General features: G+C 51.1%; 1 protein-coding gene across 3 annotated transcripts in view; it reads left to right on the top strand.

Annotated features, from left to right (window-relative positions):
- The window catches only part of Trappc12 (trafficking protein particle complex subunit 12), a 64,617-nt gene that overhangs the window by 36,236 nt on the left and 2,589 nt on the right, over window positions 1–25,792 (top strand). For all 3 annotated transcript variants that reach the window (XM_048439825.3, XM_085690824.2, XM_085690823.2), the window contains 4 exons: window positions 5,654–5,766; window positions 15,563–15,635; window positions 17,134–17,207; window positions 21,361–21,459. In XM_048439825.3, coding sequence (XP_048295782.2) covers window positions 5,654–5,766; window positions 15,563–15,635; window positions 17,134–17,207; window positions 21,361–21,459 — 359 coding nt within the window. The remainder of the gene's footprint in view (window positions 1–5,653; window positions 5,767–15,562; window positions 15,636–17,133; window positions 17,208–21,360; window positions 21,460–25,792) is intronic.

Consider the following 25,792-nt stretch of genomic DNA (forward strand, 5'->3'; position numbering starts at 1 on the left):
GATTATCTTGGGTTTGTTTGTCTGTAATGTTCAGAACAGAACCGCTCCTCTCAGGGACTTAAAATCTCTTTCTAAATCATGTCCACTTGCTTTGCTTTTCATAACCTTCCTTGTGCCTGGAGTGGCCTTCTGCTTCTTGCATTCTCTTAATTAAATTGTTTTATGTTTTGTGATCTACTAATGCTGGGTTTGTATTCAGGTGTTGATGGGAGTTGCATCCCTGGATCATATCAGTAAGTTGTTCACTGGAGCTTTGTAGTAGCCTCGTGTGCTGGTACGGTGTGCTCCTTGCACAGTTGTAACTGATAACCTATTGCTGGCTCTCGATCAACAGTTGGTCACGGTTCCCAGTGAGCTCACGCTCTGCTTATGGACTTGCTGTATTTCTATCTTCCATAAGTGAAGTGCCCATTCACCACCATTTTCAGTCCGTCCGGAGCCCTCTCCCGTGGCAAGGAAAGACTTGTCGTGGCATGACTTTGGGTCTTAATGGTACTGCTTGTCATTAAACAGTTCCTCCCTTTCAGTGCACTGGAGGACGTGAGGCACAAGACCTCACCCGAGAAAGAAAATGCATTTTTACTATCTTCAGTGCGTCAGTGCAGCACCCCTGATGGGCTCAGGTCTGTGTTTAGTTCAGGTTGCAGCAGCTGCAGCAACAGCAACACTCAGGAGCCTCACTTTAAAACCGAGTCCTGGTAAATCACCCCCACATCAACTGAACAGATGTCCTGACTCTTGAATTAATTGAGAGCTAAGTTTCTGTCTCCCAAAACTGTCTGCTCCTCTAAATTCTCACCTGGTCTTCAGTCTTGTCCAGCTCCCCCCAACATCTGCAACTCGCAGGTCTCGTTCTCAAGCTAAATTCTGAAACTTTTATATCCACACAAATCTGACATAGCAGCTCAGAATTAAGTGTGCAGCGTAATATTGCAAACATCTGGGATTTCATTTTTTACTGCAAAATCAGTTCACCTCCCACAGCTAACATGTTGTGCTGAAGTTAGATTTAAATTTATAATTCACACTATTCTACTTCAGAACACCAAGGAAGGTGCCCTCTTCCTGCTTCCCGCATCTTGAGGAGGAAGCTGCCCTCTTCCTGCTTCGTGCAGCTGGAGGAGGACCCTGTTGGCTGCTCATCATTCTCACTAATTTTTGCATTAGAACAAACTATTGAAGACATGAAAACTCACCCTGAGGTTTCATTGCTACCACTATCTCACCCAAGTGAAGGCTTGGTTTTGCCCCAACACTTGCTCCAGTTGAAAAGCCAGAAAGCTGCAGCTGGAGCGATACCCAGGTTGGGTGATCTAGTCCAAGCTTATCATCATCCTACCTCCATCTAGAAACTTTGATTGAATAACCACTTTCGGTCTAGGATTTTTTGTGTGTGTCAAATGTAGCATGTGTACAAATGCAGCATTGGGTGGAAGATGAACGCAGAAGGTTGGGAGTGTGTTGTGTCCTTCGAGACACTGACACACTGCAGTGTCTCTGGCATGGAGCATCTCAAGGAGACGAATGGAGTGCACAGTGTCCCCATCAGCTGCCAGTACCTGGAGATTGGGGAGGAGGATACCAGAAAAGGCAGAGGAAGGGAGAGGGTTCCAGGGGGCACCTGATGGAGTGGTGAATCCAACCAAGTGTCCCTGTAACAAGAATGGAAAAGGAAGGCCAGGACTGAGTACTGTGGGATCTTCTTGACATGATGATCTCTGTTGTCAGTGGCAACCGTGCACATAGCAGTGAGTACATGGCAAGCAAGTCCAGTTGTGCCTCTGCCACGTGCTGCCAAGAGTCGCATCCCTCTGAGAACAGCAATGACACCTGCAGAGGTCACACTGATACGGCTCTCTGCTTTCACTTCTTAGTACACACCAAGGCCTGGCAAGTTTCTAGCACATTCCTCCTTGACTTTGCATGATGGTGGGATAGATCTTCAGCACTAGAGGATCTGCATTGTAGGCCTGCTCACTACAGGGGACTGTCTGAGATAAACTCTGAAGTGTTGTCTTCATTTAATGTTTGCTGAGCAATTAGTGAGAATACTGCAGCATTCGTGCCGGCGGTGCTAGTCAGGGTTCTACTGCTGTGAAGAGACACCGTGACCACAGCCACTCTTACACAGGAAAACATTTAATTGGGGTGGCTTACAGTTTCAGAGGTTTAGTCCATTGTCATCATGGTGGGCTATGACGACATGCTGGCAGACATGGTGCTGGAGAAGGAACTGAGAGTTCTACATCCTGATCTGTGGGCAAAAGGAAGTGAACTGTGACAGTGGGCATAGCTTGAGCATAGGAGACCTCAAATCCCACCCCACCCCCCCCAGTGACACACTTCCTCCAACAAGGCCACACCTCCTAATAGTGCCACTCTTTATGAGCTTGTGGGGGCCAGTTACATTCAAACTACCATATCAACCTAAATTGGGGCAAATCACAACTGTAAAAAATCAGAACAAAACAAAAACAGGTCCACTAGGAATTGTGTCTTACAGATTTTGATTGGCCTTCCCTGCTAGCAAGATGTCTCCCCAGAGGAGAGAAGAGGCAGGCATAGGTATGTGCAAACTTGGCATGCTTTGTTGTACTTGGTAGCCACACTGCAATTCCCAGAAGCTTAGACAGGCCAGCTCATCCAGACTAGGGCAGTGTGGTGGTTTGAATGATAAATGTCTCTTATCTGGGGCGTTTGAATACTTGGTCCCCTGGTGGTGATGCTTTTAGGAGGAAGGGTGCCACTGGTGGCGGGATTTGAGAGTTTAAAGACAAATGCCTTTGCCACTTTGCTGCTTCATGCTTGTGGTTCAAGATGTGAGCTCTCCAGTTTCTATTCCTGCCACCATGCCTGCTACTTGCTGCCATGATGAACTCTTTCCTCTGGAACCATAAGCCCGAATACACCCTTCCTTCTGTAGGCTGCCATGATCATGGTATTTTACCACAGCAATAGAAAAGTAGGCAGTACAAGGAGTCACAGTAGAGGCGTTGTTGGTGCCTTTCTTTAAGCCCTGTCTGGCACAGCTTCTGTGTGCTTGTACTTGAAGAAGCATGAGGTTTGCTTGATGGCCACATCTGTTATGTGCTGTGTCCAGAGCCTGGTCTCCACTTGGCTCTTAAAACTTACTAAGGAACTTATGCATCAAATCTGCAGTTGGTGTAGAACTGACAGGAGGTATTTCCAGCTGCTCTCCTCCTGTCTCAGTTCTAGAACCTCCTGCTTCTCTTGTTTAGTTTCCATCATCTTCCTTTCACTGAGGCCACATGCTTTTCTCCTGATTGATAACTTTAACCTGGAGAGGCCTCTTCCTCTGTGCAAGCCCATAAACTGGAAGGAAGCCTTTTCGTCCTTCAACTTGACTTTGTTCCAGGCATTTCTGAGAAAGGCATAACACAGAAGCTAGTGAGAGCCTCATCTCTGGGCCCGGGATGGAGAAGTGTCCTCACTGAGCTATCTGCCCCATCTCTGGCATTGTCAGGAGCACCTCCAGAGCCCTGTTCTCTGGGTCGGGGATACACAGGTCTCTGCGCCTCCAGAGCCGGTTGCTTTGTCTGTAGCCCTCTGTGCTAGGAAACCCAAGCTAACCCCTGTCTTAGTCAGTGCTCTGTTGCTGTGAAGAGACAGATGGTCAAGTCAACTCTTACAAAAAGAAAGCATTTAACTGGGGCCTGTCTAGTTTCCATTGTCACCATGGAGAGGAATGTGACTGTATCGGGTAGGTGTGAAAGCAGTAGCTAAGTTCTATATTCTGATCCACAGGCAGAAAGCGAAAGACTGGGCCTGGCTTGGGCTTTTGAAATATCAAAGTCCACCCCCAGTGAATGATACACTTCCTTCAACGACGCCATGCCTCCTAATCCTTGTAGTCATTTAAAACAATTCCACTCCCTGGTGACTAAACATCCAAGTATATGAGCCTACACGGGCCATTCTTTTTGGTGTTGTTTGGTTTTTTTGAGATATGATTTCTGTGTGTAACTGTCCCAGCTGTCCTAGAACTCACTATGTAGACCAGGCTAGCCTCGAACTCACAGAGGGCACCATTCTTATTCAAACCACCATGCCCACCCTCTGTTTGGCCTACTGCAGTAATGTACTATGGCGTGGCTCTCATTGGTGGTCATTGGGTATCTACTACTGAATTCATTCGTGAGCATCTTCGTGGTTGCTGCAGGGCTATGGCAGTAGTGGTCTCCTTTGGTAAAAGGCTGGATGTGCCTTGGTGAGGCTTAAGAAAGAAGATCCGCTTGTATTGTACAGCTGGACCAACAATAAAGGGCTTCCGTCCTTGCTTCCACTGGAGCCCCCCTGGGTGCTGGCTAGTGTTTTGTCAGTATAGAGTCACTTGGGAAAGACGGAACCTTAGTTGAGAAAATGTTCCTACCATATTGGCCTGTGGGCAAGTCTGTGAGGCATTTTCTTGATGGATGCTTGATGTGGGAGGACCCAGCTCATTGGGGCCAGTGCCACCCTGGGCGGGCGATCCTGGATGGCATAAGAAAGAGGCTGAGCAGGTGTGAGAGACAAGCCAGTAAGCAGCACTCTCTTTTTAACTTTCTCTTTATTTATTTTGTGTATCTTCCACATTATGCATTTGAATTATGAATCTCGGTCTCATCATTTCCTGTGTCTTCATAACAACCCTCTACCCTTGCAACCTCCCCCCCACACGCACACACACAAATAAAATAAAATAAAACTTAAGAGGAAAAAAAAGGAAAGGGAAAAAAATCCCATCATGGAAGCTGTAGTGTGACAGTGAGTCACATAGTAAACCCTTTTGTCCATGTATCTTTATGTACAAGTGTTTGTTGCAAAGAGTCATTGGTCTGGTTCAAGACCTCTGGTTTCTGCTACACCATCAATACTGGGCCCTCACTGGGACTCCTCTTAAATATCCTGTTGTTGCCTGGTTTCATGGAGATCCTGCAGTTCCAGAAGATCGTAGATGGGATGGACGTTGGGGTGGGCGTGGTTCTGGGCCTGGATAGTTGCAGGGTTGGCTAGCCCACCAGCTCTTCACCACCAGAGTGAGCTCTCCACTTCCCCTTGCTAGTTCACTTCTTGCAGCCATGAGCAAGGGGTGGGGCTGGTTTTCCTGTTTTCACACCCTCAGGTCAGCTCTTCCACACCTGCACCATCAGGGCCAGCTCGACTGTGTTGCCCAGGTGAGGTGTAGGAGCCACTCTCTCAAGTGCTGCAGCTGGTGAGGGGCAGGGACAGCTCTTGTGCTCTTGTGACCTCAGAGCCAGCTCTCCCACCTGCCCCAGACAGCAAGAGGTGGGGGCAGAGAGTGGGCATCTCTTCCCCACCATCTGGCAGATGAGGGGCAGAGCCGGATCTCCCATGCTCACATTCTTGGAGCGGTTCACCTGCATCCCCTGTCAATAGGGTCAGCTCTTCCACAGCTTCTGTCAGCCCCTGCCTCCAGGTTCCTGCCTTGGTTTCCTGCCCTGGTTTTCCTGGATGCTGAACTACAAGCTATAAGATGAAATAAACCATTTTTTCCCCAGTTACTTTTGGTCATGGCATTTTATCATAGCGATAGAAACCGTAACTTGGATACCTTCAAATGCTTCCTTTGTGTAGTCAGAAAACACACACATTCACAGCAAGCTCATTAACTCATTTCTGATTTCTGCTCTAGGTTCTATGGTCCCCTTTTCGATGCGCATTCTGCATGCAGAACTGCAGCAGTATCTGGAGAACCCACAGGAGTCCTTGGACCGACTACATAGGATCAAGATGGTCTGCAGTAAGGTAACTGTCACGGTGTTCAACCCGCTTCGTCTCAGTGCTCAGACCATGTCGTTGTCCACCTGTCCCCAGGGAGAGCGTCTCACTTCTTCCGCACACACGAGGTCCTGGAATAGCATGACCCTGGTATTCACGCCTAAAGTGATTTGGGGGACTCGAGGATAGTTTGGGGCAGAGGCAGAGTCTTGAAACCCCTTTCCTTAGTTCACAGCGGACACATTCCTCATTGGAGACCACACAGGTGAGCATTGCCAGCCTCCCTGAGAGTGAGCCAGGCCACTCCTGTGCCAAGCAGAGCACTGTAGCCATGTGGGATCTTCAGAATGACCCTGGGCGGTGACAGCCATCATTCCCTGGACCAATGCCAAAGGCCAGGAGGCTGTGGGTACTTGTCTAATTGTGTCCACCTACAAGTAATTTCTGAATCACAGGACCTCGAACTGTCGTTCCCATTCGGTTTTCTCTCTGGAGAAGTCTGAAGCCTGGCAGCTTTGCCATCCACACCTTGTGGGAAACCCCTCCCTCAGAGGCCTCACCGCGGGTTAAGAGTGGCGTTGCTCTCCAGCCCTCCTCACAGTGTTCCTGGTAGGATCTGGCAGGAATGGCACATGGTATAGTTTCTGAGAAAAGTATAGTAGCATTTATTAAGCCTCTTCACCTCCTGGCTTTTCTCATAAAAGCATTGTGGTACTCCAGAGTCATGACTTTAGTCTCCCTGCAGAGTGCAGAGTGACGAGAGCCCTGACAGCTTGTGCAGAGACACGTAGTCGAGTGGGGACAGGGATTCAGGCACTCGTCCCCCTTGACTTTGCATCCACTTCAGTGTCCAGGCCGTCACATAGAAGGCAGAAGAGCTGGGCTTGGTGTCACACGTGATCCCAGGACTCAGGAGACTGACGTGGGCAAAACACAAGTTCTTAGCCAGACTGGGTGTGAAAACACTACCCAAAAAATTACAGAAGACAGACCTGCTAGCTCACTTACACTTAAGCAGCTCTTCTCGTGGTAACTCATCTTCTCTCGTGAGCACAATCAAAGCAGGCATGGTGACACACACCTACAGTGTCCATACTCAGGAAAGGATCTGGAAAGGAAGAAGCTAGGTAGAAGGATTGCATCAAAGCCAGCTTTGGCTACATAGCAAAACCCTGTCTCAAAAGCCCAGACTTGGGACTAGTGAAGTTTGCCATGAAGTTTGACCGCCTGGTCACTAAAGCAGAGAGAGGAGTAGTCCTCATTACATCATTCTGAGCATCTGTAATCCAGTTTGCCCCATGAGTTCTTCCAGTGTGGAAGACACACTAAGGCATGGACGGAGTCTGTGTGTGTTCAATGTGCCTATCAGGGCCATGTTCTTATGTGGCATCTAGTTTTATCAGGACATAACTTTCCACAAAGGAGTCCCGTGTTGGTTTTGTCTATTGTCTTTGAGTCGTTTGGTGGATTCACATATTTGGTTTAAGTCGAATTAAGTATGCCATGCTGCTGTGACTCAGAATTTTATGGCTGTCACTGTCTGGAGATAGACGTCTATCTTCTGCTTTCTACGCCTCTGTTTCTGGTTCTACAGGCTGTCTGTGCCTCACCAGAGCTTTGCAAGCCAATTGGGAAAGAACTCAATAGAGACATTCCTAAGAGCCGTTCGCATAAATAGGTGTGATCCATAAACAGTGAAGTCCAATTAGCCTGGGATTAATTTCATTTGCCAATACAGATGAGCCGCCCCCTCCCCAGACCCCAGGTAGATTTGGCTTTGGGGTGCCAGGTGGAAAGGCTTCCTGAGCTGCAGCTGGAGTGGGCAGCAGATGAGGCTCTGTCTCCTGCGCTCTGAAAAGGAATCGCGTGGGATGCTAATGTGGCTCGCTTCTCTACTGATGGCTCACAAGACAGTACTGAGAGCTCTGTTCCAGGAAGGGTTGGCGTCTTTGCTAAAAGGGTTTTCTGACAGATGGGCGCACTTGGGTTTGCTGCTTTACAGTAGGCACGGTTAGAAATGCAGGACAACAGCCACCACTGTCCTCTCACTGGGCTCAGGCAGGCCAGCCGTCAGCACCCTGATGGCGTCTGACGCTGCCTGCTGCTGGCGCTCCCCAGGGCAGATGCTTTCCTTGCTCTGCTTTTCTGCCTCTCCACAGACAGCAGATTAATTGTGACGTATTCAGAGAAGATGGGGCGCTCGGCAAGCAGATAAACAGCCAGAAAGAATGAGCGAGGACCACTTGGTCCATCTGAGCTGCAGCCACACTCCCTGCCTTCCAGGCTCACACCCGGCCCCGTTCCTGCCCAGAGCAAATTGCCCTCAGTGAAGGGCAATGCCTCACTCTGTGTGGGTTTGCAGTTTCATTGCCCTGGTGGCGCTTACAGTGCAAATATACTCCAGAAACTTCTGAATGCCACCATTACAAGTTCAGGGTGTGAATAATAAAGCTGCTGGGCACTACCACACCAGGGTGGAATCTTGATACAGCAAGCATGGGCCCCAATGTAGAAGTAAATTAGGGGGAGATGTAGAAGGCTGCAACCACACTCTCCACCTTAGATGGCGCTGCACTGCCAGGTGAGCTAGAAAGCTCACACGTGTTGGTATTTTTCCACTACTCCCGAGGCATTCACCTGGGATTATGGACAATTGACCAATCCAAGAGTGACACGTCCAAAGCAGGGTCTGTTTCCTATATAAGGGATGGGTTCCATCATATCTGGGTCTCCGCCATGTGGCTTATGCTCTAGCTCCCAAGAGACATAAAGCTTTTCTGCAGAAGAATCCTGTGCCCCGCGTGGTTCTTGCTGGCGAGACGGTAGCGCGGGACACCCCAAGACTGAGAAGGGCACATGGGAACCTGGAGAAAAGCAGACTTTCCAGCTAGGCAAAATGTCTTTCATTCGGCCCTCTTTGCCTTTCTCTCCTCAGCACCTACATCCCCTCAACCTGATATAAGTGGAAAAAAAAGCACCCCTCCCCCCTTTTTAAGGCATGAAGGTCCTAGAGGCTTTGTGAGAGCACTTTGGAGTCACACCGACTGGGTGGAAGCATCCAGCTGTTCATCCTGACCTGGCCTGGTCTGCTGTGCTGAGCCATATGGCTAGTGACCTGGACTAATGACCACTCGGTGCTGGAGCAGTGGAGATGTGGAATAATTCAACAGGAACACCCTGAGAACCCTCTTCCCAGCAGGAAGCCTACATTCCAGAAGGCCCACCGGTGCCATTAATAAAGGCAGGAAGGCATCCCTCTTAACTGTAAAACTCAAAGCAAGGCGCTGGATCCGTTTGTATAGGTTACAGGTTGTCGTCTGAAATCCTGTGGCAGGCAAGTGGTTGCAGCTGTAGACGGATTCAGGCAGGGTGCCAGAGTCACTCAAGGCATCATGGCCCTGGGATGCACAGCTTTCCTGAGCTGTGGGTGCTTAATGGTAGTTGTTGCATTGGGGAACGGAGTCTGTTATCCAGATTAGTCCAGGATGTGTGCAGGGGATCTGGAAGAGCCCCTCTGCTTTAGCAAGCCTCCTTATCAGAGACACAGCCAAGTGAGGATCCCTCTCCCCCATCCCCCTGCTTCCTCCTGCCGCCTGCCCCCTCAGTTCCAAGTGCCTCTTCCCACAACTGAAACTGATTGCGGTGGTGAGCTCGTGAGACCCAGCAAGGGATGCATTTCATGACGTGCAGATCGAATGAGCTGAAATTCTGGAGTGTTTCTGCTCACTGCCCCTCCTGGGAAGCCCTAAATTGAAGTCAGTGCAAGGTAACCTTGACTCAGCTGCACGCTTGTGATCAGCTGCTGCCTAGCAAATTACTCTGTGGCTTAAAGCACTTCCTTTAATTTCCGATTAGTGGGTTAATTGCACCTGTTGATGGGTTCGGGCGCTGTATCTCCATGCAAATGCCGCCTCCTTTATCAACCCTCTGCCCACCTCTGACACCTGTACACTCAGGTCCTCCTGACTCCCACCTGGGGAGCAAGCAGGCCATGCTGCTGCCCTCCAGTTCCCTTGGTGTTGCTGCAGGTGACAGAATTCCAGTCAGAACTCCTGAATGCCACTCAGCTGTGTGAAGATGCCACACGTCCTCTGTCCACTCCTCTGTGGGTGGACAGAGCTGCAGGAACATGGTACCTTTGGGGCAGACAGGCTCCATTCCCTTTGACTGTAGAATTGCCATACATTACCACTCTACTGAAAATGCGGGAGACGGAAACTTCTGTAAGAAAACAAGCTTATTAAGGGTCAGCCATGAAGGAGGCCAGACTCTTTAGATGTATCAGTGGTTGGGACAGGCTGTAAGGGAGGTGGATTTGGGCTGCAAAGTGCCCATGCTGGGCGAAGGCCCTCTCTCCAGAGGCTTTTTCCTCATAAGTGTTCTCCTGCATCTTGGTCTGAGGCCAGTGTCTACATTTGCTCCCCCCGTCACAACAGTTACTTCTCTGTGAGTTGGTTCGTATGCACTAAGGGGAACAGGAGGCCTTACCGAGTCTGCAAAAGAGGAGAGATCAGATGCACAGAGGAAGCAAAAGTAAATGAATTGAGGGGAAAGATGGAGAAGACAGGCAAACTAGAGTGTCCGTCCTGCTCCCCCCTCCCCATGTCACTCCTTCATAACAAGCTTGTTGTTCTGGGTATCTCCGCCTGCACTGTTCAGTTGGTGGCTCTGTCTTCAGGTTCTGTAAAGGACTCCCACTCTTGCTTTTTCCAGTGGTTGTGATAATGGAGTTAGGGCAGGGACCCATCCTGGGAAGCCACTCCAAGACATCAGTGATAAAATCAGAAAAGGGGCCTTCTTTAACCACTGTGATCCATAGCAGCAGCCCGGGTGGTCTGTGGCTGCGGGCCACTGGATATCACCTGAGGCCAGAGTCTCAGGACTCACCACTTATTGCTTTAGATTGCCACCAAAAACATTCCCTACTTCAGGGAGAGTTTCAGGCCTTTGAAGTTCATCAAGGGGATCTGTTGGTGGTGGCTCTTGTCTTTCATAACTGGGACTGTCACTCCATTCTCGCCTGGTCTGCAAGGCCGTAACAGCTTGGTCAGGTTTCCTGTCTGGACCACCTCCAGGGCATTACTAGTTCCAGCCTGGAGTGCACTGCCAGGTTGCTCCCTCACACCTGTCAAGGGCTACTGTTTGTTCATAAGAGGCCCCCATTCCTTGCTTGCATGTCCACATGCAGCACCTGACTCACTACCCAAAAAGCAGGAAGAGCCCCAGAATCACCTTGGAGGCCCTGAGTCACCTCTGCCTGTTTCTTTTTATTGGGAGTCACAGAATCCAGCCTTTGAACCTTGTGCCCTGAAGTGAGAAGGTGGCTCATGGTTTAAGTATTATATCTCAGCAAGTCGGCTGGAATCTGACATTCTTAAGAATGAGTAGGTTCTGGGCCTGCTTTAGGAGAACCCTGCCCCCCATTTCTTCTCCCTGACAGTTCCTGGTGGGAGCTGTGACTCCAGGAGCAACCATCCTAGGATCAGATGTCTCAGTGTCCTCCCCAGCATCTCAGGCAGCCTGCTGAGAAAGCTCCCAGAAGTTGCAGAGACCCAAGGGTTAGCCTCATTGCTCCCAGATCACACGTTTTCAAACCTGTCTGTCTGCTGCAGGGATGGAGGAAAAAAAAAAAAAAAAACAAAAAAAAAAAAAAACCACAGGAAAAATCTGAGGCAATGGAAGTTTTTATTTTTTTTAATTTTTTGTTGTGGCTTCATGTAATTAATTTTCCCTAGGCACTTAGGAGGTTTACAAAGCACTGCAAGTACATTCTCCATGGAGCCCCATAGTCTGTAATGCAGATGAGAAAAATGTGTTGGGAAATAGAGATTAGAGATGATAAGCTTAAGTCATCCTGAACCTGAAGCCACATCTCACTGTGTCCAGCGTCACCGCTGTGACTGTGCCTCACTGCGCGAGGACGCGAAGGGCTGGTGGAAAAGGAACCGTTTGCGGTTTGCGTTCTGAACTGACAGTGTCCATCTGTAGAACGGATTCCCTATAGTCTACAGACAGCTTCCTGAGGCGAGAGTGCGGTGTGCAGCCCCTTCTGCCCAGATGCCCCATGCATCCATGTGGACACATGCACATTCTCCTTTGTGTGTACTCCACTGTGTGCAGCTCCTGGTCCTGTGTGGTCACTCTGCCCTGTGCAGCACCTGGCATGGTCCTGTGTGGTCACTCTGCCCTGTGCAGCGCCTGGCCTGGTCCTGTGTGGTCACTCTGCCCTGTGCAGTGCCTGGCCTGGTCCTGTGTGGTCACTCTGCCTCCAACCCTCCTCATCTTTTATGGGGACTTTGAGAGCCACAGCCCACCCGTCTCTTCCCTTGCCCCTTCCTACAGATGATTGACTGCCTACACTCCTCAAGGCCACAGGATGGTCTAAGGTGATCCATCCAAACACCTCAAAGATCTCAGTGCAGAGGCCAGCCTACTTCACCTAAGAAGCTGCTATCGCTTGGCCCTACCAACTCTACTTTCTCTTGCCAGCCACAGATAGAGGAGAGTGTCACCTCTTCTCTGAACCCAGACCTCCAGCTGCTCCACCTGTCATGGCACCATCCTCCGGCTGAGCTCTGTCCTCTGCTTTCTCAGTTCCCGTCATCGGGGCATTCATGTCTGTCTGTCACTGGCTCCCGGGCCATAAGCCCCTTGTCTCCACAGTGGCAGATTACAGGCCCAGGGCTGGATCTCTGAAGGATGGTGGAGCCTAGGCTTGCCCACATGGCCAAGATGACATCCAGATATCCAGACACAGCCGCTCCCACCCCTCCTGGAGCTGTACTGCCCCCATCCTCTGCACATGGCACCCAAGGGACCTCCTACAAAGCATAACCTGGGTTTGCCCCACAGTTTCCAACCATATGCCAGCAGGACCTCAGCTGAGGACTGCTCTGGCCTCAAAGAGTCTTCTAAGCCATTAACTCTTTACAAGGTGTTATCTCAGAACTGAACTGGGCCAGGGAGAGTGCACAAGCAACAAAGTCCTAACTACTTGGGTAGCTGAGGGAAGAGGAACCCTTGACCCCGTAAGCTCAAAACCAGCCTGGGCCATATTGTGAGACATGTTTTGAGGGAGGGGAATAAAGGCCCTCCCCTCCCTTTTTTTTTCATTACAGAGTAAGCTATCATGCTAAGCTGGGGCTATAGCTGCTGTCTCCTTTTGGAGAGCCGTGCCCTGGATTAGAAGAGAGCCCGCTCCTGTGGCACTGCTTGCCAGCACCCTTGGCTGGACCTCCCCACAGCTTATATTGGGCTGTGTCGCCCACAATAAGGTCAACACCAGTCCTTGGTGATTGTGGGTGTGGGGAGGGGCAGGGGAGAGGAAGATGGGGCTTCAGGGTGAAGAAGAAAATGGGCCTGCACAACTGTAGCTCCTGTCTCACCCAGACAGGGTGGCTACTGTGGGCCTTGGCCACAATGTACTGTTGATTTAAATTTGAGAAAACTGAAAGAAATCCTCTCACCTTCAGGTTTATCTAATCAAATACAGTAGACATGCCAGTTGATACCATTCTGCCACCCTTTCCCAGGGACCTTTGCATGTTCCAGAACAGTGTGGTTCCTTGTGCCTGCTGGGAGGGATCTAGTTGATGATACTTGTTCTCTGGGTCTGCATCCGGGACAACACAGACCTGTGGGTGGGGATCACAAGGTCAGCCTTTTCCTGCAATACCTGCATCTCCTAAGTGGTGCAGACGTGGTCCCTGAAGCTCAGAAACCTTCTCACGTCTGCAGTCGAACCTTCCCACCAATACTCAAGTCCCTTCGTGGCCTGGGACACTGCAGACCCTGGAGCCCCTCACAGTACCACTCGCTGTGGTACTGTGGTACTCGCTGGAGCGGCTGTGACCTGCTCCAGTCCCTCCCTGGTGTGTAGATACATGCTCTGCTAGTTACTGGTCTTAGAAGTGCTGCGACCCATGACCCAGCACAGACCATGGAAGGGAGGGAAAATGTTTGTTTTGATTCATGGTTTTCAGAGGGTTCAGACTCGTCACTTGACCCATGTGCCCCAGCATAGCATCACAGGAAGACTACGTGGCACAAGTAGTTCCCTTTATAACTGGTCCCAAGGACCTTTCCCCAGTACCTACTTACACCAGCTAAGCCCTACTTCCTGAGCTCTCTAGAACCTCACTGTAGGGCCACCAGCTTGGGACGTGAGCATTAGCCAGTGAGCCTGCTGGGGCCATAGCACAAAGCCAGGAGAGCCCAGAGCAGGGGGTAGAGCCCTCACTGGCTCCGCCTCTGCCACCTCCGCTGCCAGTAGCTTCTGTCTGTGCTGCCTCTCACATTGCAGGGGGTGCTGCCGCCCCTCTGAAATGCCCCACTTCTTCAGAGCCAGAACAGCAGGCAGCCTCCACCCTCCCGTGGGTGCTGGCTGAGATATGCAGGGCTCCATGGAGGCAGCCTTCCCCCAGGCCTGAACATCCAGTACAGAGATCCAGGTGTGTTCCAAGGTGGGTGATGCAGTGATCCTAGAACACGGATTGTGCACACGGACCCCTCCACACCCCCCATAGCCGGAGAACTGTCCACTGTCCTGCTGTCTGTGGCTTTTCCTAGATGCAGACGCCAGCCTTTGTCCTAGTTCACTGCGCTCTCAGACTGAATCCTGAACGCTGGTGCCCTCTGCCGTCCCTCATCTCTTCTTTTCCTTTCCGGGCTCCCTGCACTCCAGCCTGAGGGGATTTAAGAGTTTGTTCTCTGTCAGTTTCCGGCTTCGTGATTAGCAGATTAGCTGGGAAATGTCATTTGACCTAGTTGGCATGGCTCACTTCCCTCCAAGGTCACAGTCCTGAACCCCATGTCTGTGTCCTGAATCTCTCAAAGGACAGTCTTGAGCCCCACATGCATCTTGAGTCACAGTCCACAGCTAATTTCTCTCTTGGTTACACAAACTACTGACTTTGCAAAGGATAATACCAGTGTGGCATAGGTAGGTAGAGAGAGGACACTCAATGCTGTCCTCCACCGCCTACCTGCCTCCTGGAGGGTAGCCATGGGGGTAGCGTCACCCAGCAGGTGGCAAGAGGAAGGCAGGTTTTCCACAGAGCAAACAGATGCATGAGAGCCTTTCCCATTAACATTGTCCCCACTTTCTCACACACGTAGTCTTCTCAGCCTGCCCCAGGATATAATAATAATAAATAATAAAGTAATGACAATAGTAAAACCTCTTCCCAAGCCACAGGAACCATGGTGACTTTTCTTTCTGGGAAACCCAAATGCAGAAGAAACGATGCAAAGATTTTAACCAAACAATAAAAACTGTGTGCCGAGTGGTAGTCCCAGCACTCAGGAGGCAGAGGCAGGCAGATCTCTGTGAGTTCCAGGCCAGCCTGATCTAGAAAGCAAGTCCCAGGACGGCCAGGGCTAAACAGAGAAACCCTGCCTCGGGGGGGGGGGGGGGGGGGGGGAGTGCCATCTTCATGGAATTTAGCCAGTGTTGTAGGAAAGGCTGTCGGCCTGACAGTGCCCAGAGAAAGGGAGCTGATGCTCCCACGGAAGTTAAATACCCTCGTGTGTAACACATCTGATGCTTTCCATGAAAAGAAAAATGGAACACCCACTGTGTTCACATCTGAGAAACCTTTACAAGTCTCAGCGGCCTAAACTCCACCTCCCACCAGAGTGAGGGTCCTGCCCTTCTCATCGACTCCAAGTAACTGGTAGTCGTCACGGTACAGAGGACACATCTGTACAAACATTCTTAATGAATTGGTTTCCACCCAGAGAAGTGTGCTGTGTCCAGGATATACAAGGACACTGTGGGCAAACCTACTCACTGTTTTGTTGTCCTTGTTTGAAATGACTGCAGATCCTGGCCAACTTGGAGCAAGGCTTAGCTGAAGACGGTGGCCTGAGCAATGTCACCCAGGAGAGCAGACAAGGTGAGCAGTCCCCTTCTGTTCGCGCTCAGGTGTGTGAGACTCGACCCTACAAGTGGTCCTCGCTGTGCTGTAGATGAGGGGAAGAACATGGATTTAACCCAACGGTGAGAAATATAAATGGGTTCTGAGAATGGCCCCACCCAGCCATTGGTGCCCTAGGGACTTTCCATTTGCCTAGACAGATTCTCAGGGCAGGGGGGAGCCCATTGAGAAGGAGGGGAAGGAAGCCATAGTATGTGGTCAGTGGCCGAGCATCCTGATCTTTCATTGTGTCTTAGAAATCACCTATGCACACACGGTGGACTACATGGGCAGATCTGCCTCTGAGAAGGTCGCATCTCCACCGTTTCCTTCTGCTATAGTGAAACACCCAAATTTGGTTCATTTATAAGGAAGAGAATTGTATTAGGCTCGCAGTTCTGGAGTCTGGGACGTGCATGCTGGCCTGTGGCACAGTCCTCAGCATTGTAGCAGGAAGTAACCATCACATGACTCTTTTAAAACCACCAACACCATTGGTAAGGCCTCGCCTCAGAACTTCATCTACTTTCCCAGTGCCCTCCCAAGGACCCCCCACTTCAAATACCATCAACATGTGACTTTAGATTATATCCTCAATACATGAACTTGTATGCATGTTCCTACTGCTGAGCATGCTAGCAAAGAGCCAGTTCCTTTGAAAAGGTTTTCTGTTGGTAACAAGGCTGAAACCCAGAGGCATGAATGTGTTGACTTACCCTCGTTGGTGCAAGCAGTATAGTCCCCAACTCAGCCCATACTCCTGATGACCATCCGTTTACCCCTCCGCTCACATCAGATGTCTGTGAAGGGACCATTCCAACCCCAGCAACTTCATAGCTCCAGTTTGAAAACCTAAGAAGAAACGGTCAGTGAAGGTTCTGAACCAGGTGATGGCTGATACCGGAAGTGAGCAGAGATGTACAATTGACGTGTCTGCTGTATGGCAGCCGTGACACTGGTTTTGTCCTGTCCGCAAGCAGGGGTGCTTCTCTCCTTCCTTTCACCCAGCCCTTTGGTGTTCACTGCTGGTGTCCACCCTCAGCAAAGCCTGTGAAGAAGGTAGACCAGCACTGTTCCCATCTAAAGGCCTGGGGAAGTGGTCAGTTCCAGGCTGCAGGGACCAAAACAACCACCAAGGCCTGACCTCTGCAGAGCCTGCTCCTCCATAGCCAGTGGACACAAGCAGGAGCTGTATGCATGGGTCAGCCTCCACCCTGGCCAGCAGATGTACCGTGTCTGCATCAGGCACGCTCGTAGGCTTAGGGTTCTGGCATAGAGCGGGGCTCACCTGTGCTGCACCTGTGCAGGTAGTCTCATGAGAGCCCGCTCTGACCCTCTCACTGAGAACAGTCTTCTGGTTCTGGTGAGACCTGGTAGGGTTAGGCTGCGGGGAGGGAGGAGGGTGAAATCAGTAGACAGGGTGCAGCAGTGCCTAGCTTGCACAGCATGCTCACGCTCTCTCCTCTCTCCCCTGCAGCCTCTGTTCAGCTGTGGAGGTCGCGACTGGGCCGTGTGCTGTATTCCATGGCAAACTGCCTGCTCCTGATGAAGGTACGTGGGCAGCTGAGCTGTACAGTGCACCTTGCTCTAGAAGACAGTGTCATCAGGAAGCTGCAGGGGGAGTCTGTGCTCCCGCAGGCCTGACAAGGACGTGGGCTGCGGGCCTCAGCAGTGTTCAGCATGACCTAGATTGCTCAGTAGAGTTCACTCACACTTGGGGGCCAAACTTGTCATTTTGAAATTCCACAGAAAGCGGCTTATGTTACTGGGTCTAATTGAGCAGACCTGGGTCTAAGTGGTCTCATTAAAGCTGCTCCTTCCACCCGCTTTCCTCTGAACTGCATCAGAAAGCGTCCTTTGTTCTGGCTTCAGTGTGGTGGTCATTTTTTGTTTGTTTGTTTGTTTTAATGATTGATGGTTTTGATATCTGAAGGCAGGCTTTTCCACCAGACCCACTTGTGAACGGGTCACCCAAACTTTCCCCCTGAGGAGCCAGCGTGAATCAGGGAACCCAAGCGAGCCATCAGACACTGTGTCTGTTCTCCACACAGACCCTGTCAGCCCAGGCAGCCATGTTTTCAGACTTCTCTCTCATCTCAGATTCGTCCCATGCCTGGCTTGCCTCCCGCCCTGGGCACGGGTGGCCTGCCACAGAGCTGGCGGCCTTGCTGCCAGCTGCAGGCACTGAAGCTGCCACAGAATCTGTCAGCAGCAGACGCCGGGAGCAGTGCCGTTAACACCTTCTGAGCTGTGGTGAGACAGCTCATCACTCCTCCCACGGCCAAGGTCATTCTACTCTGACTGAGCGTCCGCCAGTGGGCACCTTACCAAGTGGAGAAATGCGCGCCTCCATGTGGCCATGCCCTTGGTTTTGGCAGAAAAAAGTGTGTGGCCACAGCCCAGCTATAGGACAGCATGCATCCTCTGCACCTCTGTGATGTGCAGCTATAGGACAGCGTGCATCCTCTGCACCTCTGTGATGTGCTGCATTGTGTATAGACAGACAGGCCAGGCTCAGCCTCTGGTAGGTGACCTTGACACAGGAAGGATGGGTGTCCTAAAATCTCTCCCAGCTCCGGTTCTCACAGCCTTTTCCTACTTTCTGACTCGTTAGCTTTCAGAAGTTCTGTGTCTAACACGTTTGCTCAGGGCCTATTGCCTATAGAGCCACTCTGTCACTGCTCTCATCCGTCTTCTTCCCTCATGACATCATTGCAGAGCCTGCCCCACCCCTCAGCACTGCTGTGGCCAGGGGCAAGCATCACCTGAAAGTCTCTGAGTCTTGGTTGCCAGGCGTCGTTAGGCATGCAGCAGTGGTGTTGCCCAACCATAAGCCTGAGATCCTCAGAGAAGGAAGTCCTGCTTTGATGTCGGGCATTCGGCTGCTTGCATTTCTGAGACAGAAAACCGTGGAACAAAAATGCTTTCCTTTGTTCTCCTGCACTGGTGATAGCACCATCCACAGGGCACAAATGTCTGTCTGTGTCACCCCACCACTCCACACTTGGTATAGGACAGATTATCATGTTTCAAAAATTATTTCACAATGGGTATAATTTAAGTTAAAAGTTCGGTTTAATTTTTATTTTCATGAGTTAGAGGAGTGAAAGAAAGGTTCCAAGTAGAGTGGATGCAAGCATGTGCGCTCTTCTGCCATCTAGTGGACACAACCAGTATTGCCGCGGTGGCTGGGCCGCTGGGCTGGGGCCTATGTGCTGGCTAACAGTGACTTAATCAGCCTTTTAATGATAAGAAATGTGGTTATATGTTCCAGTTCTGAGTATCCCACAATACGTTGTGTGAGACACTTGCTTGCAAGACAAAGCCCTCTGTTCATAAACATGACTGGGGTAGATCTGCCTGGTGCTGCAGCCTCCCTTGGCCACTCCTTAGCTCCACATCCCCAGACCTCCCACGCGGCGCCACCACCCGTTGAAGCACACAGGCTGCCTCTCCCTTGCTCAGGTCACACTATGTGACGCCTTCAGTGGGGAAAGGGCACTAATGTGGTTCAGCTGTCTTCCCCCAGTGTTATTGCTGACAGGTCAGGCTAGAATACTTTTGCCCGTTATGAGCATCTGTATGTCTTTTCAAGGGGCGTGGTCTGAAGAGTAGATTGGGCACTCTCTGGGAAGCTGTTGTTGGCCTCATCCAGGGATTGAGTGAGTTCACCTGCTCACAACTCACTGAAAAGTACCTCCCTCTAACAGGCACGCCCTAACCCCTGAGGCTTGTTGACCTCTGCCCTGCCTGCTGATCTTTCCTCTGCTGGGTCTACCCTGCCTTCCCAGGAGAGCAGTAAAATTCTGCTAAGACTGGACATGCACACCTTTATTCCCAACACTTGGGAGGCAGAGGCAGGGGAATCTCTGAGAATTCAAGACCAGCGTGGTCTGCATCACTACAGGCTGTACAGAGATACAACACAGTGGATAGATAGATAGATAGATAGATAGATAGATAGATAGATAGATAGATAATCTATAACAGATATATTCAGGTATATTTAGGCCTGTTTCTTTCCTGCCGGGCCATCTTCAGTAGCATGAACCCCTGACTCTAGGCATGTTTGGAAGGCAGTAATATCAGTCAAAAAACCTAGGTTTTCAGTAGGGCTTGTTACCCAGGCATACTGGCCTTCCATGATCCTACCCTGGCCCTGCCCACAGCTGTCTGTCAGATGCATCAAGATCAAAACGGAGCGCAGGTCACGACAGCGTGTGATCAGGTGCAGCCCTGTGACTTGGAGCTGGTGACACTCAGCACAGTCTGCCCTTTGCTCACAGAAACCAAATGTGATGGTGCAGTCAGGTTAGAGGGGAGACAATGGCACAGTACTTAGGGGCCACGACTCTCCTGAGGGAAGTCAAACTGGTTGCTGCTCATGTGTGGAGTGGCCAGAGCCCAGGACAGTGGTCTGAAAGCAGGTCCCCCTGCCACACGAGGATGGCACAGTCTCCCAGCCATAACCCTGGCTTCCAGAATGCACGGTGCCATCACAAGCACCGGACACAGATGCCCCTGCACACGAGCACACGTGCTCCTGCTGGCACAGCTATAAGTAAGGCAGCCTGGCTGCAGGCTGCATTGGTGTGGTGGGAGAGGAAGTCAAGGCACGTGGGCTCTGGCTCCTTGTGAGCATCAGGCCTTGAATAAAATTAGTTTTAACGAGCTGTACTTGAAGGTACCAGACTGGAGAGTCTTCTTTTTTTTCCCCCTGCCAAACTGGAATTTTGCTCGTCGTCTGTCTTTTAACCTCCCAATTAGCAAGCTCAGTAACTGAAGTCCCAGTTTGGAGGAAACAAAGTTTAGAATACAGAATGAAATACCTTTCCGGATCTTACGGTTAGGAGAAAATCAGCAGTGGTGACCCTGGGCTGGTAACTGTGAGCCAGAACCGAGAGGAAGTACGTGTTCGGCACAGTTCACCCCACAAGGCTTGTTCAAGTACCTGGATACTGAGGATGCAGGAGGAGCTGACCTCTGCACCTTGTGATAGGCGGCACCCGACTCTCTGAGACCAGGTCTCACATCTTTTACTACTGTAGGCCGAACGTGGGAAATGGGCACTGTGTTGGTGATTGCCTCAAGGAGAGCTGCAAGCAGGGTTGGCGTGTGGCCACGATCGGAAGGTGCACACAGCTAGACCACATAAGACAAAGACTGTGCAGATTGCAGGCCCCAAGCTGCAGCACGTTGGGGCCTCTGTGCTCTTGTCATCCCTTTAGAGCAGCGTAACTACACATGCGTTATGGGAAGCAGTGACAGCCATGTGCCCTGTCATCGCGAAGGCTATTGGCAGGCTCTTTGTTTCAAAACAGGTATTTCGCCTCAGTGTCTAGCACAGAAAATGTCTGAAACACTTTGAGAATGTGGCTTATATGTCTGGAGGATGGGATGGTGCAGAACCACAAGTCCTTACAACAACTCTGCCAGAAAGAGCTAGGGACCCAGCGTTGAGGCTCCTGGCTTCTGCGTAGGTGGGAGCAAGAAGCAGCCTGTGGGCCTAACTCCAGGTCCAGAGCCTCTGTGATGACAGCAGGGACGTGTGTCATACAGAACTCAGCCCATCACCACTGAAGGAAGGGGTCCTGCGCCGGCCTGCCGCCGCCACAGCTGTCTGTGCGCGTCCTCGGTCTTAAGGCTCAGAGAACAGCTGTACAGTGTCTCCAGCTCACAGCGTGCTCTTGGTCTCTTGTCACAGGACTACGTGCTGGCCGTTGACGCTTACCGTGCAGTGATCAAGTACTACCCGGAGCAGGAGCCGCAGCTGCTGAGTGGCATTGGCCGCATCCTCCTCCAGGTACACTTCTGGGAGCCTGGCAGCTGAGCAGGGCGGCTGCAATCCAGCAGAGCTGCTGGGAAACTCTGTCCTCAGAGCTGACAGAGAAGGAGCAGTAAGGAAATGCTTCAGGTCATATGAACATGGCCTAAGTTAAGGTGTCCTTTGCCGCGATTCTGTTGTGTGGCGTTATGTCCGGTTGCAGCCAGGGACATCTGCCAAACTGCAGCTGCTCTGTTGAGGGAACACTCAAGTGCACCCTGTCACAGTGGCTGCTGCAGTAATCCAGAGGCTCGGCCACCCTCGGCAAGGCTCTCTAGTGTTTGGCATGTCTTCCTGTCGGTTCCAGGGTCGTGATCTCACACTGCAGGCTGCCCAGCATATGGACCCTGTATGTCTGTCTCTTGAGAGCCTCTGAATGTGGGAGAGGCGGGTGGGTGAGGGACAGCTAATGGCAAGAGGAGAAAGAGCCAACCCACACAGACGCGTGGTCACGGGAGTGAAGCACTCTGTGCTTCTGACCTCACAGTTAGCCACCACATCCGAACAGATCTCTGCCTCTTCCTGACACCAGGAGTCTAGAGCTCCTAGGTACCACAACCTGTGTCCTGACTCCTTAGCAAGGCCCTCCTGCCTGGACGACCCAGGACACAAGAGGGAACACTGAAGTTTGATAGTTTGGGGCCAGGACATTCCCAAGGATGTGTGTCCCTCGTGGACCACATCTCCACAGTGAGAGCCATGGAACATTAGAAAGGGTGAACGTTTATACTGAGCTGAGCTGATGAATGCCGAGTGAATGGAAGGAGAATGGAAAAGGGAACCCTTGCTCCATCTTGAATTCCCAACAGCAAATCAGAGAAGAGCCATGGCTCATGGATGATACAGGCATCATCCAGTGTTGTCCTGGGGAGAAAAGAAGGGCCATGTCCTCGGCAGATAAAAAAAGAACAAAACTTAGGGGCAGTAGATTTGCTATGTAGCAGGGCTGGGTTCCTCAGCCTTGGGCAGTGCTGCAGGCCAGTGTTCCATCTCAGGATCCAAGACAGAGGAGAGCCACAGCCCTCCAGACATGTTGCTCCAGGAAAGAGCTGCAATATCCCCCAGGCCAAGGCATCAGAGCCCAGGTAGGTAGGTTAGATCTTTAAGGCCAGGATTCCTGGGCACTGTTGAGTTTGACCTGCAAGCAGTGCAGTAAGGAGTAACTGGCCAGTCTTCAGTGAGAAGGAGCAGCAGCCGACTGTTGTAAGGAGGCTGCCTGAAACCAAAATAACCACACAGAAACTGTATTATTTCAATCACTGCTTGGCCCATTAGCTCTAGCTTCTTATTGGCTAACCCTTACATCTTAATTTAACCCATTTCCATTAATCTGTGCATCACCACAAGGTTGTGGCCTACCAGCAAAGTTTCAGCATCTTTCTCCCAGCATTCAATATTGTTTTCCCTGCCTAGCTCTGCTCTGCTATAGGCTCAAGACAGTTTTTTAATTCATTAAAAGTAACACATAGACAGAAGGACCACCCACACAGGCAACTCAGGTACTCATCAGCACAGCATGGCCAGGCTTAAGATACCTGATCATCCCACCGTGATGAGTGAGCAGAGCGAGCCCTTCTACAGCCATGTCTGTCTGAGTGTGTAAAACCAAATGTGGACACACTCACATGTTCTCAGAGACCATCCCTGGCTCCTGAGTCTGAGAAAATACACCAGAGAAATGGAAAATCAGACACCGCTCCAAACAAGGCAAGGCACTTCCATTACAATGCCGAAGAGTTGGAAGAGAAGCAGTTTACTGTAAACAAATGTGCAGGGGCCTGTGGGGAGAGCATCAGGAATGGACCGCACCAACCACGGTGGAATAAATGACAGACAGCGGACTCCTAAATAATCTCACACTGGTGAACTTGGATAGTAGTATGCACCTTCTCCATTGGCTCCACACTTACATTTAAATGTGTTTTTAAGGTTCCTCTAAAACGGTGTGACCAAAGAATAGGCAAGCCATTATTTTATCACCCCCACAACTGCTGGACCACAGAGGAAGACAACTGTGACAAATATGAGTGCCCCAGAGGCACACGGTCCTCCCCAGCCTCTCCGAGGTCTCCTGGTCCCAGATCTTCTGTTGTGATTCTTCAGGCTGTTTTATCCTGCAGAGTGGCCTTCATTCTTTCCGAGACAGGCGTAGAGCCAGTCTGGCTGTGAGCACAGGGTCCCCTCTGTAGACTGTGCCATTCATGTAACAGCTGGAAACCCAGCTCAGGCGTGCAGCACTGTAAAGGGCTTGGTTTGGATTCCGTTCCCAGATAGGAGGGAACTCTTAGTGCCTTTGCGGGTCCCCACAGGCGTGACTGCCTCCTGCCTGCATTCCCTGCCAGCCCTGAGAGAGGCCAAGTGGCATCTGGATATCTGAAACTCTCAGGCCTGTGGATGTCACCGTCACACACAGCATCCTGTAGACCATGTGTGCCTTCTGCTCAGAGAGCAGGTGGACAGTGGCTAGCAGGAGGGAATTGGACATGAGAGGGATTCCACATTGAGGAAGCCTGTTCGCCTGTGTCCGGGAGCATCTCAGACAGTCCAGAGGCAGAGCAGAGTCATCCAGTCTCTGGGCATCTGCAGTGTTTGTCCTTTGAAGTCACTTCTCTCTGGCTCACACTCCGCCCCTCCAGGTCTTTTTACGTGGGCCTTAGGAGGTCATCACTCATACCAGCAAAGTAGCTTTTGAACCACCATGGAAGTGTGGTAGCCAACGGATGCCGCTGCGCTGCTGTCCAGGGCAAGGGGATCCTCTGACCACGTGGCTTGAAAGCAGGAGACCCATGACTATCCAAGTTCACTGGAGAGCTTGGAAGGTGGCAGACCATGAGGGAGACTCCAGACTGCAGGGAGCCAGGGAGTGAATGCTGGAACACAGCGGGGAGGAATGGGAGAGGCCTCAACATGACAGGGACGGTAGCAGCATAGCATATGGGGACGTCCTGTTGGAACTGCAGCCACGAGAAGGAGCAGGTGGGGAAGAGTGGTACACAGTGGCCCAAGGATGTCTGACGGATGGTGGCCGTACACCCTGACGTGTCCTAGACATCGTATCTGTGTTGTGTGCTTGCAACTCATTAACCAGCAGTCGGACCTCAAGAAAACTGCTTAAAAAGGAATGGCCTCCAGCTTGAAAAGCTGCCAACCCCTCCCCAGGAAATGCAAAAACTTTTCTTGTTTTTTGAGCTGTTGAGTGGCTAGAAATAATTATAAGGACAAATAGCAAATGAGGTGTCTATTGAAGAATGTCAGTGGGAAGGCCAGAGTGTCTCAACCAGAGCTGCCCCTCATCCCTAGCTCAGCGGGTGCAATGAACCCTTGCTAGAGAGGGCTCCTTCCACTTGCCCCGTCCCCGGCCTCGGGCTGCTGTGGATACAGTACTCACTAACTGTCCCTTACGCCCTCCTGCAGAGTGAAGCAGAGCTTCCCCAGGGTAGGACCTCAGGCTCTCTCCACCAAGCCGCCCTGCCCAGTGTACTCCAGAGTCACTCTGGAGAGACTGACCTGGGCCTCACTCTAGTCCAGAAACAGGCCTGGGGGTAGGTAGCTAATGATCTGCTCCCCAAAGCACTGACTCCCCACATAAGTGTGTTCTCAAACAGAGACAAGGTACTGTCAAAGGGGAGAGCCACCAGGCTGAGACAGCTCAGACAAGCCTCCTACTACGTATGCTGGACTTCACCAGAATCGAGAATTCATGAAGCTCAATCACTCAGGCCTCCTCCGGGCATTAAGAGACAAACAGAATGTTAAATATAATAAGGTACAGTGTAGCCAAAGGATGATATTGTGTGGGACTTTTGGGGTGTCCTTCAGGTAGACTGTGAACACATGGGGCATGTGTCTGCCCCTTACCCGTGTGTGCAGCAAAACCCTTTCTTTCCTTCCACTTGTCCAAACTGAGAGGAGCATTGCTTTCTCTTCATATTTTTTTTTTTTAAGTTTTTAGTTTTTCGAGACAAGGTTTCTCTGTAGCTTTGGAGCCTGTCCTGGAACTAGCTCTTGTAGACCAGGCTGGACTCGAACTCACAGAGATCTGCCTGCCTCTTCCTCCCAAGTGCTGGGATTAAAGGTGTGCGCCATCACCACCCGGTGATTTCCCTTCATACTCTTAAGGCAAGCAAAGGGCATGGACGATGCCTGGACATCTTGGCTCTGTATCCTGACACTCCCCCATCACTGATGGAGAGCCAGGGCCAGGCCTCCCAGTGCCGGCGAGTATGAATTCCTTTCATCTCCCCGGTGCCTGTCCTGAGGGTCCCTGCCTTGTTTGAGAGGCTAATGATTTCCTTACAAGGTATATGAGTGG

The sequence above is a fragment of the Myodes glareolus genome, chromosome 6 (genome assembly GCF_982192425.1).
Source record: "Myodes glareolus chromosome 6, mMyoGla1.1, whole genome shotgun sequence".
NCBI classification, from domain to species: domain Eukaryota; kingdom Metazoa; phylum Chordata; class Mammalia; order Rodentia; family Cricetidae; genus Myodes; species Myodes glareolus.